The sequence below is a fragment of the Tachyglossus aculeatus genome, chromosome X5 (assembly GCF_015852505.1).
Source record: "Tachyglossus aculeatus isolate mTacAcu1 chromosome X5, mTacAcu1.pri, whole genome shotgun sequence".
NCBI classification, from domain to species: domain Eukaryota; kingdom Metazoa; phylum Chordata; class Mammalia; order Monotremata; family Tachyglossidae; genus Tachyglossus; species Tachyglossus aculeatus.
In genome coordinates, this window is record NC_052097.1 from 6,841,851 (window position 1) to 6,860,704 (window position 18,854).

The following is an 18,854-nucleotide window of genomic DNA, read 5'->3' on the forward strand; positions in this document are numbered from 1 at the left end:
AGGTTGTCCCACGGGGGGCTCAGTCTTAATCCCCATTTTACAGAAGAGGTAACTGAGGCCCAGAGAAGTTAAGTGGCTTGCCCAAGGTGTCACAGCTGACAATTGGTGGAGCCACGATTTGAACCCATGACCTCTGACTCCAAAGCCCGTGCTCTGAAATGAGTTGGCAAGTTCAGCCAACTGGGAATGAAGTATTTGAAAAAGAGTCAATGCCAACACAATACTAACTCTTCCAGCATTTCCCTCTGCCAACCCGGACTCCAGCCCATACCATTTCACAGAAAGCATTTACTTACAAAAATAGCTTTTTTTCCACCACGAACAGTTCAATGGCTGAGATGCTGCTGAAGCACTGGTTCGTGCTTAGGAAGAACATGACGCCAAGACTGCAAGGATAATAATAATAATAGTAATAATGACATTTATTAAGTGCTTACTATGTGCACAGCACTGTTTTAAGCGCTGGGGAGGTTACAAGGTGATCATGTTGTCCCATGGGAGGCTCACAGTCTTAATCCCCATTTTACAGATGTGGTAACTGAGGCTCAGAGAAGTTAAGTGACTTGCTCAAAGTCACACAGCTGATCAATCAATCAATCGTATTTATTGAGTGCTTACTATGTGCAGAGCACTGTACTAAGCGCTTGGGAAGTACAAGTTGGCAACATATAGAGACAGTCCCTACCCAACAGTGGGCTCACAGTCTAAAAGGGGGAGACAGAGAACAAAACCAAACATACTAATAAAATAAAATAAATAGAATAGATATGTACAGGTAAAATAAATAGAGTAATAAATATGTACAAACATATATACATATATACAGGTGCTGTGGGGAAGGGAAGAAGGTAAGATGGGGGGATGGAGAGGGGGACGAGGGGGAGAGGAAGGAAGGGGCTCAGTCTGGGAAGGCCTCCTGGAGGAGGTGAGCTCTCAGTAGGGCCTTGAAGGGAGGAAGAGAGCTAGCTTGGCGGATGGGCAGAGGGAGGGCATTCCAGGCCTGGGGGATGACGGGGGCCGGGGGGTCGATAGCGGGACAGGTGAGAACGAGGTACGGTGAGGAAATTAGCGGCAGAGGAGCAGAGGGTGTGGGGTGGGCTGTAGAAGGAGAGAAGGGAGGTGAGGTAGGAGGGGGCGAGGTGATGGACAGCCTTGAAGCCCAGGGTGAGGAGTTTCTGCCTGATGCGCAGATTGATTGGTCGCCACCGGAGATTTTTGAGGAGGGGAGTAACATGCCCAGAGCGTTTCTGGACAAAGACAATCCGGGCAGCAGCATGAAGTATGGATTGAAGTGGGGAGAGACACGAGGATGGGAGATCAGAGAGAAGGCTGATGCAGTAGTCCAGATGGGATAGGATGAGAGCTTGAACGAGAAGGGTAGCGGTTTGGATGGAGAGGAAAGGGCGGATAAGTGGCGGAGCCGGAATTTGAACCCATGAACTCTGACTCCAAAGCCCGTGCTCCTTCCACTGAGCCACACTGCTGAGTGTTGCAACATCATTAGCGGTGAATGAGCCTCTCCAAACAGCTCTCCCACTTCGAATGGCGATAACCACACCGGGCATCTAAGTGCCGTTGGTGGTGTCAGTAGGGCCAAGAGCTGCCCCACTGGGCAGTACCAAGGCTACAATGCCACTTTGTACTTCTAGAGCTATTCACCTACACCAATTCTCTGTGGATGAAGCAGAGGATTCTGGGTCTGAACTTGCCAACAGATTTTAGCCGGAGAGTCTCAGCTCACCACTATGGGGGAACGAGGTCCTTTGTTCTCCAAAAGGATGATGCAGCATCATCTCTGGTGCCCAGACCCAAGTAATTTCACTGGGGTGTTAAGAACCAAACTCCAGTTTTCCACAAAGATTCAATCCCTTAGCTTCTCTGCAGGACTAATAATAATAATAATAACAATAATAAATAAAAACTCAGCCATCATGCCAGCTCATGGCCTCCAGATAATGCTCATGGGGAGAATGAGAACAGTTACCTAAACTTTCAGTAGAACCTTAACCCTTTCCAGCACTTTCTGCGACCCATTTGTTTCTTGGATCCATTCCCCTGGAAGGATTAGTAAAGGGATTTGTTGAATGCCAAATGAATGCAATATACTGTATTAAGCGCCTACCATCGGAAATATCACATCAAATCCACAGGCCATCCCGGGGTGCAAATGCTCCCTCATGGAAACCAGGAGAAGCAGCGTGGCTCAGTGGAAAGAGCACGGGCTTTGGAGTCAGAGATCATGGGTTCAAATCCCGGCTCTGCCAACTGTCAGCTGTGTGACTTTGGGCAAGTCACTTCACTTCTCTGTGCCTCAGTTACCTCATCTGTGAAATGGGGATTAAAACTGCGAGCCCCCTGTGGGACAACTTGATCACCTTGTAACCTCCCCCAGCGCTTAGAACAGTGCTTTGCACATAGTAAGCGCTTAACAAATGCCATCATCATCATCATCAAGATCAGAGTCAGGTCAATTCCCAACAAATCTTAGCTCGGTCCCAGAATCCTAGTCTGTACAACAAACTGGAGCCCCACCCTTTCCCAGTCTACCACTTTCTCCTGGGGTCTTCCTAACAAGTTCTGGATGTAAAAATGATCACAGTTTGGAGATCTTGTTGTATTGTACTCTCCTGAGCACTTAGTACAACACTCTGCACACAGTAAAGTGCTCAGTAAAGCTCAAACTGAACACATTATTATCTATATATCTGAAATGCATTTATTTATTTAGTGTCGGTCTCCCCACTAGACTGAGAGCTTTTTGTGGGCAGGAATGTGTCTGTTGTTACATTGTACTTTCCCAAGTGCTTAGTACAGTGCTTTGTACATGGTCAGCGCTCAATTGTATGAACTGAATGAATGAATGAAAGTAAATATGACTCACTGATTGAAATCTGGCCTCTACTCCCCTAAAGCAGGGTAGGAGCCAGAATCTTCAACTGCCTGAAAAAAAAACTGAGCAGTTCTCAGAAAAAAAAAAACTACTGAAAGATTGCATACTGGTAAATAGAAACTGTGTCAATCACGTCACTGACTTCTCCCAAGCAACCAGTACAGTACATGCTCAAACAAAATGGGTTCTGCTATAATGTATGTTTTCACACACGATGGGGCTAGAATGGGAATTAGGGACCCTTCTCCCAACAAAGCAAACTCGGTTGGGCTCTGTGGGCTATAGTTTTGAGTATGCTCACGGCACTAGGACCTCATTGAGAATTTTCCTTAACGTGAGGCTTCACAAGAACACAACCTCCATGAGAACTGGTTTCACAAATGAATGACTGAAGGTTGTGGAAATCCACGCATTCGTCTAGCCCAGGCAGTCTCTCTGGCACTCAATGTTAATTCGTCAAATGAACAATTCTTAGATTTTAATCATGGTCTGCCTTGTGATACCCAGAGGCCAAATTTACTTACCGATTCTGAACTCCATTCAGATCGTTTTTCAGCCCAAAGAATATGGAGCCTATAACCAAGCCCATGATAGTGGTGACAATTATCTTGGGGAGGAAAAACAAAGGCAACAGTGTTTGTGATGGAAAATTGAAAAAGAAACACCAAAACTATAAACATTTGATGTGAATCGGCTCTGAAGCCCTTCAGTGATGCAGATGGATAATTGAGGAGAAATTGCTATGTACATGGGAAGCATGGGCCTGAGAGTCAGAGGACCTGGGTTCTAATCTTAGCTCCACCACTTGTCTGTGCTGTGTGGCCTTGGACAAGTCACATAACTTCTCTGTGCCTTAATTTCCTCATCTGTAAAATGGGGATCAAATCCTAATCCCTCTTCCATAGCCTGTAAAATCCATGTGGGACAGGGACTATGTCCAACCATATTACTTTGTATCTTACTCCAGGACTTTGAACAGTTCACAGCACAAAAGTGTTTAAACAGTACCTTAATTATTAATACACCCAGTTCTCTTATAATGTGAGGGTCATGCTCTTGCAAAACTTCACATTTAGGAAAACTCCCACTATCATGCTTGCTTAGTGGATAGAGCACAGGCCTTGGAGTCAGAAGACCTGGGTTCTAATCCTGGCTCCACCACATGTGACCCTGAAAAATCTGTAAATGGGGATTAAGAGTGTCAGTCCCATGTGGGACAGGGACCTTGTCCAACCCAATTTGCTTGTATCCACCCCAGCACTTAGTATAGTGCCAGGCTCACATAGTAAGCACTTACCGAATACTACAATTATTATTATTATTGTTATTATTATTAAAATCCTCTCACTTGTGCCCACATCACACAGAATGCAAACAAGCTTACACAATTTACCAAGCTGGATGAACGTTTCCTAAGTCCCTAAAAGCGTTCAAGCCAAAATGGGTAGTGATAGACTGCGGAGAGGGAGAGAGATCAGGGCTGGAGATGTAGATTTGACTCATCCACATATAGGTGGTAGTTGAAGCCATGACAGCAAATGAGTTCTCCCAGGAAGTGGGTGTAGATGGAGAATAGAAGGGGACCCAGAACTGAACCTTTAGAGACACCCACAGTTAGGGGGTGGGAGGCAGAGGAGGAGCTTGTGAAAAAAGACTGAGAATGAGCAACCAGAGCATTAGGAGGAAAACCAGGAGAGCACAGTGTCAGTGAAGCTGAAGTTGGATAATGTTTTCAGGAGAAGGGGGTGGGTGACAGTGTCGAAGGCAACTGAGAGGTCTAGGAGGATTAGGACGGAGTAGAGGCCACTGGATTTGGCAAGAAGGAGATCATTGGTGATCTGAGGGGGTGGTTTCTGAGGAGTGAAGGGGACAGAAGATAGATTGGAGGGTGTCAAGGACAGAATTGGAGGAGACGAACTTGAGAGAGTGGGTGTAGACAACTCGCTCAAGGAATTTGGAGAGGAATGGTATGAGGGAGATGGGACAATAACTGGAGGGAGATGTGGGGGTCAAGGGAGGGTTTTTTTTAGGTTAGGGGAGACCTGAGCATGTTTGAAAGGAGTGGGGAAAAAGCCATTGGAAAGTGAATAGTTGAAGATGGTAGTCAGGAAGGGAAGAAAGACGGGGCAAGGTAAAGTGTGTGGGGAGTCCCAAAGTGAGAGATGATCCCTTAGCAGATTCCCACAGAACAGAGCTTGGAATTCTCTTTCCCCTCTGTAATTCAAATTTACAGACGTCCCCTCTGGCTAGCTCCAGGAGCTCTTCAGGGGACCTTCCTTTAATAGTGATGAGGGTATGTATTAGGCACTTATATACACCAAGTACTGGCCTAAGTGTTGGGATAGATACAAGATCTCTAGACTGTAAACACGTTATGGGCAGAGAATGTGTCTGCTAATTCTGATGTATTACGCTCTCCCAAGTGCTTAATACAGTGCTCTGTACACAGAGTAAGTGTTCAATAAACACCCTTTATTGATTGATATGTGATAATCTGATCAGTGAGTCCCTGTCCCACATGGAGCTTCCAGTCAAAGAGGGAGGGAGAACAGGTATTTTAATCCCATTTTACAGATGAAGGAAGTGAGGCAGAAAGACGTTAAGTGAATCGCCCAAGGCTTCAGAGTAGGCTCACGGCAGATGCCAGACTAGAACCAGGGTCTCCTGATGCCCAAGGTCCATGCTCTTTCCACTAAATCACCCTGCCCTCAGCCATGCCACACTTCTTGCCTGCCCTGCAAATAGCTTAAGTGCAGGGGAAGAGAGAGGGGGAAAGGTTTGGGCTCGGGATTCTCCTGGCTCCTCTCCGCTCAGCTCTCAGTACAGGCCTGCATTGGCCAAGCTAAAAAGGGGTAATCATGTCAAAATTTCTAATCTACATAATCCACCCAAATCCCACATGCACAGTTCCCCATAAAGAATTTGCCCTGGCCAAGTGAGTCCCAGAACAAGACATTTCAAATACAACACAAGCAAGGCAAGGGGCCTGGGAGTAAGAAGGTCATGGGTCCTAATCCTGTCTTCGCCACTTGTCTGTTAAGTGACTGTGGGCAAGTGACTTCACTTCTCTGGGCCTCAGTTACCTCATCTGGAAAATGGGGATTGAGACTGTAAGCCCCACAAGTGACAAGGGGCTGAGTCCAACTAGATTTGCTTGTGTCCACCCCAGCACTTAATACAGTTCCTGGCACAAAGTAAGCGCTTAAATACCATTATTATTATTACTATAAAATCTAATCCTCTAGATTCTATCTCAGTGTGGGCAGGGAACGTGTCTAACAACTCTGTTATATTGTACTCTACCAAGTGCTTAGTATAGTGCTCTACAAACAGTAAGCGCCCAATAAACATAATTGATGTATTCTTATTTTTTAAAACTAAGGAAAAAAAATGTTGGGCAAATCAATCTCTTGGCTTGCTACCAATAAACCAGGATGGAGTCAGGAGGTCCAGATTTAATAATGATGGCATTTGTTAAATGCTTACTATGTGCCAGGCACTGTATTAAGTGCTGGGGTGGAAACAATCAAATCGAGTTGGGCACAGTCCCTGTCCCATGTGGGGCTCACAGTTTCAATCTCCACTTTACAGATGAGGTTGCTGAGGCCCAGAGAAGTGAAGTGACTTGCCCAAGGTGACACATCAGACAGGTGGTGAAGCTGGGATTAGAACTCATGACCTTCAGACTCCCAGACCACGCTGCAGATTTGGTCATGGGCTGGGCAACACAAAGTCCAGGGTGAGACCTTGATTCTGGTTCCCTGGCCTCCCTAAGCACTTAGCAATCAATCGTATTTATTGAGTGCTTACTGTGTGCAGAGCACTGTACTAAGCACTTGGGAAGTACAAATTGGCAACATATAGAGACAGTCCCTACCCAACAGTGGGCTCACAGTCTAAAAGGGGGAGACAAAACCAAACATACTAACAAAATAAAATAAATAGAATAGATATGTACAAGTAAAATAAATAGAGTAATAAATAGCACTAAACAGATACTCATTATATGACATGAATGACACAATAATAATAAATTTGTTAAGTGCTATGTGTGTTAAGGCACTGTGTGTCAGATGAGGTAACTGGGGCACAGAGAAGTGACTTGCCCAAGGTCACACACCAGACAAGTGGCGGAGCCAGATTTAGAATCCACAACCTTCCCACTCCCAGGCCCGCGCTCTATCCACTAGGCCATGCAGCTTCTCCAAAACATCACGCCGGCCCTGATTTCCTCCTCAAGTTAATCACAATCACGTTTGAAAAGAGTCAGTAATGATACCTGAGCAACAGAGGCCTGTGGGTTCCTCAGCAAGTTTTTAAATGAACGCTTGGACACCCACTTGAGTTGTAGAAAGAAGGGAGTGATATACGTTATCTCTCTGAAAGTCACCGTCGGCTTCCTTCTATTCCCTAGTGAAAATTTCTCCAGTTCAGCTTTAGTTTGTCGGTAGTAGGTGGAATTGACATAGTGGCCTACTAATTTTTCCAAAATAGGTTTGTCGCTTTTGGGTGGTTCCACTTCTTCATAAGCTTTAGGATTAAAGAAAGGGTTGAAGATGGGGGTAAACAGAGGATATGGAGAAGAAAATAAAACATGAATAAGAGTTCAGCCCTTTTTGTTTTTATTCTTTCCTAATTTCCCCAATAGCTGAGTTTCAGGTCAATATTCCTGCTCAAGCAAACACCAGCATTCATTTCATTTAAAACAGCAATTATTCATCCCTTCCCCTCATTCATTTATGAGCACAATGATCTTCTCTGGGTTATTCTTTATGGGGGTGGAAGGGCAGGAAGAGTTACCCAACTTGTTCCATTTTGGGGATGAATTTATATTCCAACTTTAAAACCTGACCACTGCTGTCTCCTCCAGGGATAGATGCCATATGATTGGGAAACCCAGCAGAAATGGAAACTCTGATACTTCAGCTCAGATATGGACCCAAGTAGTACCCCAGGGAAACAAGCAAACAACCTTGGGGGTCTAGGGAAAACAATCAGTTTATTCATGGCTAAGTGCTTAAAACAGTGCTTGGCATGTAGTAAGCGTTTAACAAGTAGCATAATTATTGTCATTATTATTTATAAACACCCACTGCTGGGGGGGACATGATAAATCCACTTCCCTCAATTAAATCCCAAAGTGCATGCCATATGTGAGTTTATGAATGCAACACATAAAAATGCATGAACAAATCTCTTCGCTTTCTCTACCTGTACTGCTTCCTTCCTCTTTGTTTAGCAACACAGCAGTGGATTCACCGTTGATAACATCCAGAAAGAAGTCTGCCGGGTTGTTGAATGGCTCGCACTGGTAACCTGTGATGATAGAAAGATGTTACTGTGGCCGCACCTGACCATCTTGGGAAGCCAACCTTGCTTGGCCCTGGAGGCCGGGAGAAGAGAGGGTTGTGGGAAGGGTCTAGTGTAATCTCTCCTCTTCTGTGCCTTCCTCAACCTTGGTTTTACTTCCTCTGCCTTGACCCCATGCTCCAAAGGGCAGTGGCTGGCCTAGGTGTTGCAGAGTGAGGAGGTGGGGAGGAGAAGGAAAAAGCAGCATTGCCTGGTGGATAGTGCACTGGCCTGGGAATCAGAAGGACCTGGGTTCTTATCCTGGCTCCGTCACCTGTGTGACCTTGAGCAAGTCACTTAACTTCTCTGTGCCTCAGTTACCTCATCTGGAAAACAGGGATTAAGACTATGGGACAGGGACCGTGTCCAACCTGATTAGCTTGTATCTACCCCAGCACTTAGTACAGTGCCTGGCACTTAGTAAGTGCTTAACAAATACCTTAAAAAAAAAAAAAAGAGCAGCTTACCACCATGTGCTCCATCTCCCCAAGGCTGGACAGTGGGAGGTAGGTGAACAGAGGGGAGAGGATCAAGCAGCAGCTTTAGAAGGAGAGCCTATCACTGCCAAATCCCCTTTCCCACCAACACCTCTCCTTCATTCATTTATTCAATTGTATTTGAGCGCTTACTGTGTGCAGAGCACTGTACTAAGCACTTGGGAAATACAAGTTGGCAACATACAGACACGGTCCCTACCCAACAGCGGGCTGACAGTCTAGAAGGGGGAGACAGAAAACAAAAACAAAACATATTAACAAAATAAAATAAATAGAATAAATATGTACAAATAAAATAGAGTAATAAACACGTACAAACATATATACAGTTGCTGTGGGGAGGGGAAGGAGGTAAGGCGGGGGGGATGAGGAGGGGGAGGAGGGGAAAAGGAAGGAGGGGGTTCAGTCTGGGAAGGCCTCCTGGAGGATGTGATCTCTCAGTAGGGCTTTGAAGGGAGGAAGAGAGCTAGCTTGGCGGATGTGCAGAAGGAGGGCATTCCAGGCCAGCGGGAGGACATGGGCCGGGGGTCGACGGTGGGACGGGCAAGAACGAGGCACAGTTAGGAGATTAGTGGCAGAGGAGCGAGGGGTGCAGGCTGGGCTGTAGAAGGAGAGAAGGGAGGTGAGGTAGGAGGGGGTGAGGTGATGGAGAGCCTTGAAGCCGAGGGTGAGGAGTTTTTGCCTGATGCGTAGGTTGATTGGTAGACACTGGAGATTTTTGAGGAGGGCAGTAACATGCCCAGAGCGTTTCTGGACAAAGACAATCCAGGCAGCGGCGTGAAGTATGGATTGAAGTGGGTAAAGACAGGAGGATGGGAGATCGGAGAGGAGGCTGATACAGTAATCCAGATGGGATAGGATGAGAGCTTGAACGAGCAGGGTAGCGGTTTGGATGGAGAGGAAAGGGCAGATCTTGGCAATGTTGTAGGTTTTGGTGACGGATTGGATGTGAGGGGTGAACGAGAGAGCAGAGTCGAGGATGACACCAAGGTTGCAGGGCTTGTGAGACGGGAAGGATGGCAGTGCCGTCAACAGTGATGGGAAAGTCAAGGAGAGGGCAGGGTTTGGGAGGGAGGATAAGGAGTTCAGTCTTGGACATGTTGAGTTTTAGATGGCGGGCAGACATCCAGGTGGAGATGTCCTGAAGGCAGGAGGAGATGCGAGCCTGGAGGGAGGGAGAGAGAGCAGGGGCAGAGAGGTAGATTTGGGTGTCATCAGCGTAGTAATGCTAGTTGAAGGCATGGGAGCGAATGAGGTCACCAAGGGAGTGCGTGTAGCTCAAGAACAGAAGGGGACCAAGAACTGACCCTTGAGGAACCCCTACAGTAAGGGGATGGGAGGGGGAGAAGGAGTCCACAAAAGAGACTGAGAATGAATGACAGGGGAGATAAGAGGAGACCCAGGAGAGGACAGAGTCTGTGAAGCCGAGGTTGGATAACATGTTGAGAAGAAGGGGGTGGTCCACAGTGTCAAAGGCAGCTGAGAGGTCGAGGAGGATTAGGATAGAGTATGAGCCATTGGACTTGTCAAGCAGGAGGTCATTGGTGACCTTTAAGAGGGCAGTTTCCATGGAATGTAGGGGATGGAAGCCAGATTGGAGGGGGTCGAGGAGAGAGTTGGCATTGAGGAATTCGAGGCAGCGTGTGTACACAACTCGTTCAAGGAGCTTGAAAAGGAATGGTAGGAGGGTGATAGGGTGATAACTAGAAGGTGAGGTGGGGTCAAGAGAGGGTTTTTTTAGGATGGGAGAGACGTGGGCATGTTTGAAGGCAGAGGGGAAGAAACCAGTGGAGAGTGAGTGGTTGAAGATGGAAGTTTAGGAGGGGGGAAGGGACGGAGCGAGAGATTTCATAAGATGAGAGGGAATGGGGTCAGAAGCACAGGTGGCCGGAGAAGCACTTGAGAGGAGGGAGGAGCTCTCCTCTGAGAATACTGCTGGGAAGGATGGGAGAGTACCCACAGATTAGAGACAGAAGTCAGGCCTGGAGGGTTCAGAGATCCTGTGGAGTTTGTTGGCAGCTGAATGGGATTCAGGATGAGTAGGAGGGCTATGCCAACCCAGGTAAGCCAAGCCCCATGGGCTACTGAAGCAATGCCCTCTGCCAAAGATTTCCCGAGAATCCGATGGCACATGTGGGGCCCTTCTAACCACTTCATGCTCTTGAATGTGGCCCATGGAAAAAACTCAGAGGGAAATGAACTAAGCCCAAGAGGAAAAGAATGCCACAAGAAATGAACTTAATTATTACTATTATTATGGTATGTGATAAGCACTTACTGCATGCCAAGCACTGTTCTAAGCTCAGGGGTAGATACAAGTCAATCAGGTTGGACATGGCCCTTGTCCCACATGGGACTCACAGTCTCAGTAGGAAGGAGAACAGAACCTGGTACTAATAGAACACATCCCCTTGGGTAGGTAGTACATTGCAGGACCCCAGAGATATCTCAGCCTGGGCCCCTGAAGAAGATCTCTTCATTGTCACCTCGCTCAGGGAGCAGGAGGACAACTGGTTTGCTTCCAATTATTTGCTGCAATAACTGTTTACTTCCAATAACTTTTGGTTCTCTCACATTCTGTGTGTCAGTCAGTGTAAGTGTTTGCTTTCATTCTCCTTTCTGGGACAATCCTTCTGCTTGGCTGAGGGACAGGAGGGGTGGGACTGATGGAACAGAACTTGGACAGAAGTGGAAAAAGCCCCGCTCCCAAAGACCCAAGAGATGCCAGGAAGTGGGTCTCATCCATTGTCCCTATTTGAGAGTTTCTCCCAATCCCCCAAACCTGGGCAGCTGGGCCACGTGATTCCCCCATGCTGCCATCTCTCCCACTCTACAACATTCGCTGTGCCCCAAGAGAGGGTTGAACTCCTCCAATCCTTCCCTCCTCATCCCCTACCCTGAGACCTTCCCCAGCTTAGTGCCTGGTGTCGAGGAACTGACCAGGCACATCCAAGCCCCCGTGATGCACAAACTCCAAAGCGGGCAGACACTCCAAATTAAAAAGAAAAACAAAAAAGCTTAACCAATTCCAATTCAACCAACCTCACCAATGGAGAAAGAAAAAAATAAAAATCAAACAAAAAGAAACACAAAATTCCAACCAGACCCACTAGAAGTCTTGGGGCCTCTTGAATAGTTTGAATTTAGATTTTTCCTGACACCATATGACAAGTGATGTCAAAGAGGACTGGAGTTGACTGGAGAAAAAGTGTATAACTGGAGAAGCAGCATGATCTAGTGAATAGAACCCAGAACCTGGGAGTCAGAAGGACCTAGGTTCTAGTCCCAGCTCTGCCATTTGTCTGCTGTGTGATCTCGGGCAAGTCACTTTACTTCTTTGGCCTCAGTTACCTCAACTGTAAAATGGGAATTAAGACTGTGAGCCACATGTGGGACATGGACCGTGTCGAACATGATTACCTTGTAACTACCCCAGCGTTTAGAACAGTTACTGGCACACAGTAAGTGCTTAACAAATGCCATGGAAAAAAAAAAAAAGTTGACCTCTCCCCTCAGAAAGGAATCATGGGTTGATGAGGCCTTAAAAAAGTTGCCAGTAACTGTTGGAATTGTTTGTTGTTAAGAAACTCTCAATTCTATGTGTTGCCGCCCTCCTCAGGACTCAGTTCATGCGGCGCGTAAGCACTGTGTCCACAACGTTGGACCATTACCAGCAGATGAGAAGTACTCCAATGCTTCCTGGGCAGGACCGTGGAAAAGGAGCCGTCCAGACGCCAGCAAGGTCAGGCTGTCGAACAGTTTGAAGATGGAATAGCGGGGCTGGTGGATGGAAAAGATGATGGTTCTCCCTTGTTTAGACATCCTGGATTGAAAACAGATGGTGTGAATGATATCAATAATAATAACATTAATTATAATAACAACCACCATTGTGGTATTTGTTAAGTGCTTACTATATGCCAGGCACTATACTAAGCGCTGGGGTATATTCAAGCAAATCGGGTTGGACACAGTCTCTGTTCCCACATGGAACTCACAATTTTAATCCCCAATTTACAGATGAGGATACTGAGGCACAGAGAAGTGAATTGATTTGCCCAAGGTCACACAGAGCAGACAAGTAGCAGAGCCGAGATTAGAACCGAGGTCCTTCTGACCTCCAGGCCCATGCTCCTGTCACGAGGTCACGGTGAAACCCCTGCATAGGCGAGCTGCCCGGCTCCTCCTTTCATATCGCCTCACACCTCCACGCTCTTATTGACTCTTCACGTAGTGACGTACTCACTGAATGCCACTGATGGATTGATTGAGCCTCATATTCTGCTGCTTTCCCTATCAGTAATTTATTTTTATATCTGTCTCCCAAACAAGATTGTTAGCTTCTTGTGGGCAGGGATCACATCTACCAATTCTATTGTATTATACACTCCCAGGCACTTAGAATAGTGCTCTGCCCAAAGTAGGCCCTCAATAAATACCACTGATTAGTTGTTTTTTTTATAGTATTTGTTTAGCACTTACTAGGTCCCAGTCACTGGGGTAGATTCAAGCTAATCAGGTTGGACACAGTATGTCTCACATGGCGCGCCCAGTCTTAATCCCCATTTTACAGATGAGTTAACTGAGACACAGAGACATTAAGTGACTTGTCCAAGGTAACACAGCAGACAAGTGGCGGAGCAGGGATTAGAACCCAGCTACTTCTGACTTCCAGGCTGATGGTCCACCTACTTCTCTTGATTCGACTGGCACAGCAATGAGTTTTACCTCAAAGGCCACAGCTGGGTGAGGAAAGCGTGCTTTATGAACCTCATCTGTAAAATGGGGATGAAGACTGTGAGCCCCATGTGGGATAATCTGATCACCTGGTATCCTCCCTAGCACTTAGAACAGTGCTTTGCACATAGTAAGCACTTAACAAATGCCATCATTATTATTATTATGAAGAGAATATTTCAGTAAAAAAATACACTTTGTGTTTGCAAAGGCCCGGGCACAGAGTATAAGCTTCTTGCTGACAGGGAAAGCAGGCAGACACCCAGAAAAAAATAAAAAAATAAAAAGTAAACCTCAACCAATTCCAATTCAACCAACCTCGCCAATGGAGAAAAAAAAAACTGAAAGAAACAACACAGTATCTCAGTCAGACCCACTGGAAGTCTCATACCTCCTTGAACAGTTTGAATTTAGGTTTTTCCTGATGCCATATGAATAGCGATGTCAAAGTGGGTTGGAGTTGACCTCTTGCCTCAGGAGGCAGGACTTGGGGAGGCCTTAAAATTGACAATAACTACTGGAACTGTTTGTTGTTGAGACTCTTCCCATTCAATTCCACATGTAGCCACCCTTCTCAGGATGGCTTTGTGAAGCACAAATTCTGCTTTGTGTAAGGAATATTTTGGTAGAAAAATACATTTTGCAAAGGCCTGGGGCATTGTTTAAACTTCTTGCTGGCAGCAAATGTGTCATATGCATCTGCTGTATTTCCGAAGAGCCCAGTACTGTACTTGCATTCACTAAGTTCCATTATAAATATCATTATTGCTTTTAATGTGAGACCCCGGCCTGACACTAGTAGTGACTGTGTGTTAGAGATGTCCTGGAAGTTCAGTAGGCATGGGGAGGGAGAGTGAACTATGTCAGAAACAGGAAAAAAGATTCAACATCAGGCCAAAATCATCCTGTTCATACCACTCAACCTCACAGATGTGAGATCTCTTGTGCTGGAATGCAACAGACAGTACTGGTACAAGACAGGAAGTGCTGGTAGCTACTCCAGCCCCGACCCCGGACCTTCCCTCAACAGTTAACAAATCACAGATCATTATTAGCACCATACAGACCCAGATCTCTGGCACCTCCACTCTCCACCCCCAGGTAGCCCCATGGCTTCAAAATTGTGCGCTGTTCCCACTGCTCCCCACTCCCCAGAGTACCTCTTCAGGAGCAGCAAAACAGAATTAGCAGTACTAGCATCTAAGCCAGTGGTCGGCTCATCCAAGAACAAGACTGAGGGATCCGGGATCAGCTCCATCCCAATGCTGGTCCTCTTTCGTTCTCCTCCGGATACCCCACGGATGAACTGGGTTCCAACCTAGAGTGGGAAAAGCAGCAAGCTTCAGGCCATGCAGGATGCTAGGGAAAATCCTTTCCCTGGAACAGTGAGGAGCTGGACTGTCTCCATAAATCCTGGAAAACTGTATCCCATATTCTGGTCACCCAGTAGCTAATTGGCTCTTAGTGGTAATTCCTTCATTAGACCGTAAGACCCTAGTGAAAGAGAGCCCATGTCTAAATTGTTTCTTTTGTATTTTATCCAGTGTTTGGGCCTTAGTAAGAGCTTAATAAACACCATGAATAATAACCAGTGCAGCCATATGAAACAGGGAGAGAGGGGCTTCTGATCCCATGAAATTTCAACCAGTAGTAGACTGAAAAACACCTTAAAAAAATCAAGATGGGGAAAGCAGTTGGGACAGAAGGTAGAGGGAGATGGATTCTCATTTCTTTGCACTCGCCTCAAGAAATTTCATGCAGCAAATAGCAGATGGGTAGAATGTGTGGAAGATGTAGGGGGAGGGAGGAAGTAAAGAAAGGGTTTGAGGGAGTGACGACAAAGTGAACTGGAGGAAAAAAAATGAGTCCTCTGGGAAATAGGGACAATTGATCACTGAGACAAAATAATACACCACTTCCAAGTTGAAGTGCGGACAGGAATACATTGTTCACAAAAGTTAAGCTAAGAGAGATAGTCAAAGTCAACTTTTGCTTGTGATCAGCAAAGGCTAAGGAAACCATGGACTACTGAGCTCCATGATGGATCCTCAAAATAGGTTCTGTATAACAGCTTCAACTCCTCCCAACAAATCTTTTGGCAAATTAACCGATCCAGTTGCCACACAGACAGGCTGAACTTCACCTCTGCCCTGCCACGTTTTGGAGTAGGAGATATGGATATACACTGTAAAATAGCTAAAATGTGGCCCCCAGGAGGGAAGAGGAGGAAAAGAAACTTTGCCAATTCACTGGGTAGCTAGTCTTTCAATAATCAAGGGCTTAATTGCATTTAACTTTATTACTCTATTTATTTAACTTGTACATATCTATTCTACTTATTTTATTTTGTTAGTATGTTTGGTTTTGTTCTCTGTCTCCCCCTTTTAGACTGCGAGCCCACTGTTGGGTAGGGACTGTCTCTATATGTTGCCAATTTGTACTTCCCAAGTGCTTAGTACAGTGCTCTGCAGATAGTAAGCGCTCAATAAATACGATTGATGATGATGATGATTTAACTTGTGAGTTTCAGAAGCTTCTTCCACAGGTAGAGCAAAAATAAGCCATTATTATTCTATAGGCTGGGCTGCTAAGTGTTATTCTAATTAAAGGCCTCTGTTGCCTGACATTGCTCATAAAAGGATCTTCTACAGGATAAGGTGGTGCCATTCCTGAGAACGTTGGGAGACAGGGAGTTGAAATGAAATATCCACAACCAGAAGTGATAGGGAGGAGTTAGGAGATATTTGGGACAGGAGGGAAAAAGAGGGGAATAACATATGCAAAGTCATTACAGGGTCAAACTAATGATCTAACCATCTGTTGTCACTGGCAGCAGGACACATGGAAGAACTATATAATGGTTGTCCTTTTGGCAGAGGAACAAAAGGAAATTCATCTTCATCCAGTGCGATGAGCATATGAAAGTGATTACCACAAAAAGATGTGCAGGCCAAAAAGATTTCAGAGCTTCAAGAAGAGCTTGGCTAGACCAGTGAACAAACAGCATGGTGAGCATATGAAAATGATTAGATAGAGCCATATGCTCTGCACACAGTAAGTGCTCAATAAATATGGTTGATTGATTGATTTGGGCTTTTAGAGGGAAAGTTGGAGAAGTTGAGATTTTGGCACACTAGGATTGGTGACAAGGAAACCATCTTCAAAACATCCTCCTGCCCCCCGTAGGAAACAGAATATTGGACTGGATCGACTACTGGTTCGACAAACGGCCTCGTAGATGGATAAATGTTCTTAGAGCATGATGGGGGGGGAAGGTAAATATAAAAAGTGGAAAGGATCTGTGAAATTATATATTGGAGGGAGAAGCAAAAATGCTAGAATGGCATGTTGCCTCTCTCCCAGTTCTACTTTTTACTGTCTGCAAACCTATTATAAGCCCACAGAGAAAATGCCATTGCATATTAACTGTTTCATAGTAAGGAAGCAGGGTAGCCTAGTGGAAAGAGCATGACCCTGGGAGTCAGAGACTGGGGTTCTAATCTTGGATCTGCCGTGTGCCTGCTGTATGACTTTGGGCAAACCACTTCACTTCCCTGATTTCAGTTCCCTCCATGGGCAGAATTATGATTTAATACCTGTTCTTTCTTCTAGACTGTAAGCCTCATGTGGAACCTGATTATCTTGTATCTACTCCAGCGCTTAGCATATAGTAAGCACTTAATTCCATTATCATCATCATTAACTAACCAGTTCTCAGGGCATCCTTTCTTAGAAAGGGTCTCTCAATCCACTATCCAAAAAGTGGTGAAAGCCATCCACTCAGGAATGTAGTGTTGCTAAGCCTGGAATGTCACAGGCAAAGAAGATGATAATGATGACGGTATTTGTTAAGCGCTTACTATGTGCCAGGCACTATACTCAGCACTGGGGTAGATACAAGCAAATAGAGGTTGACACAGTCCCTGTCCCATGTGGGGCTCACAGTCTCAAGCACAGAGAAGTGAAGTGACTTGTCCGAGGTCACACAGCAGACAAGTGGTGGAGCCGGGGTTAGAACCCATGACCTTCTGACTCTCAGGCCTGTGCTCTATCCACTACATCATGCTGCTTCTAGCTACCCCTAGAATTATGATATCTTTCTGGCTATAGAGTGCCACAACCCCATTTTGCCCTATTACCTTGGAATCAGCCACTTTGGTCAAACCAAGCTCCCTGAGGACCATGTTGATCCGCTCATCCTTCTCATGCTTCTTCAGGGTTGTTGGAAGCCGCAGTGCTGCCGAAAACTGGAGGTTCTCTCTCACAGTCAGAGACCCCATCACCACATCGTCCTCAAAAGGCAAAACGATAATTCTTTTTTAAAATGAAGAATTGGCATTCATTCTGCAGCACCGTTTAAATGAGAAGCTGCAAGCGGTCTTATGGGAATCTAGTGAATGGAGACTGTCAGAGAACTTTCTGCAGATGTACAACTTGCTTTTCTAAAAGCTAGTCAACAGGAGTTCTGGGGAGTCATGGAGCTTTTGTTATGATGGACAGCATTGTCTTAAATCACCAAATAGACTCTGGGGCTGCTTTGCTGATCCGTATGAATCCCACCTCGATATCAGATCGAGGTAACTGGACAAGGGCACACACTCTTTTCCTCACCCAACCTATGACTGAAACCTAGATGTTTGGTCATGAAGGGAAGGCAGGATAACCAGGCTGGAGTGGGGCCCTCCAGGAATTGTGTAATGCCAAATTCAGGATGACGAACCAAACTCCCTCCCTCACCTCCCTCCTACCCCCTGCCAGCTGACAAAGCCTCCTTAAACAGGCTTGAGGGTTTGGAAAGATGGATTTGGTCAAGCTGAAGCCCAGCAATGAAGGCTCTAGGTGGAACTAGAGGTGCAGAAAAAACAGTCCAACTCAGCACTCACCTGCACCACATAACCTGAGCTGCATTTAAAGTTGGGGGGCTGCGGCGCACCATTTAACAAAACATCACCACTTAGTCCTTTGGGATCTTTCCTTGCAGCTAAAACATCCAACAATCTAATTCAGGAAAAGACAGTCAGACTCAGGTGGGAAATTTGTCACAAATAGCATCTCAGTAGTTCCATTTTAAAAAATTGAGACGATTAAATAATTCTGCAGCTAAAGTGAAAATTCTAAAAGAATGGAGCAATCTCTCTTGGGTGGGTGCATTCTCCCTCTTTCCTTCTCCTGAAAAAAAAAATTAAACCCTTTCAGAGGCTAAACTGGGAATCTCCCTTGGTGATTGAAGGAATGGGCAGGGGAAGGACCGTCTCTTTAGAAGTCTCAACCTCCATGATTAGTCCAGCACCTGAGTGCTACTCGCACCTCTACCATTCTCCAGTAGCAATAGTATTTATTAAGCACTTACTATGCACAGAGCACTGTGCTAAATGCTTGAA

At 45.8% G+C, this 18,854-nt stretch overlaps 1 protein-coding gene across 2 annotated transcripts in view; it reads right to left on the bottom strand.

Moving 5' to 3' along the window:
- The window catches only part of ABCG2 (ATP binding cassette subfamily G member 2 (Junior blood group)), a 51,239-nt gene that overhangs the window by 16,657 nt on the left and 15,728 nt on the right, over positions 1-18,854 (bottom strand). For both annotated transcript variants that reach the window (XM_038769177.1, XM_038769178.1), the window contains exons 4-11: positions 18,357-18,471; positions 17,613-17,765; positions 14,634-14,791; positions 12,408-12,559; positions 8,102-8,206; positions 7,170-7,420; positions 3,415-3,497; positions 297-386 (exon numbers count right to left, since the gene is read on the bottom strand). In XM_038769177.1, the coding sequence (XP_038625105.1) occupies positions 297-386; positions 3,415-3,497; positions 7,170-7,420; positions 8,102-8,206; positions 12,408-12,559; positions 14,634-14,791; positions 17,613-17,765; positions 18,357-18,471 (1,107 nt within the window). The remainder of the gene's footprint in view (positions 1-296; positions 387-3,414; positions 3,498-7,169; positions 7,421-8,101; positions 8,207-12,407; positions 12,560-14,633; positions 14,792-17,612; positions 17,766-18,356; positions 18,472-18,854) is intronic.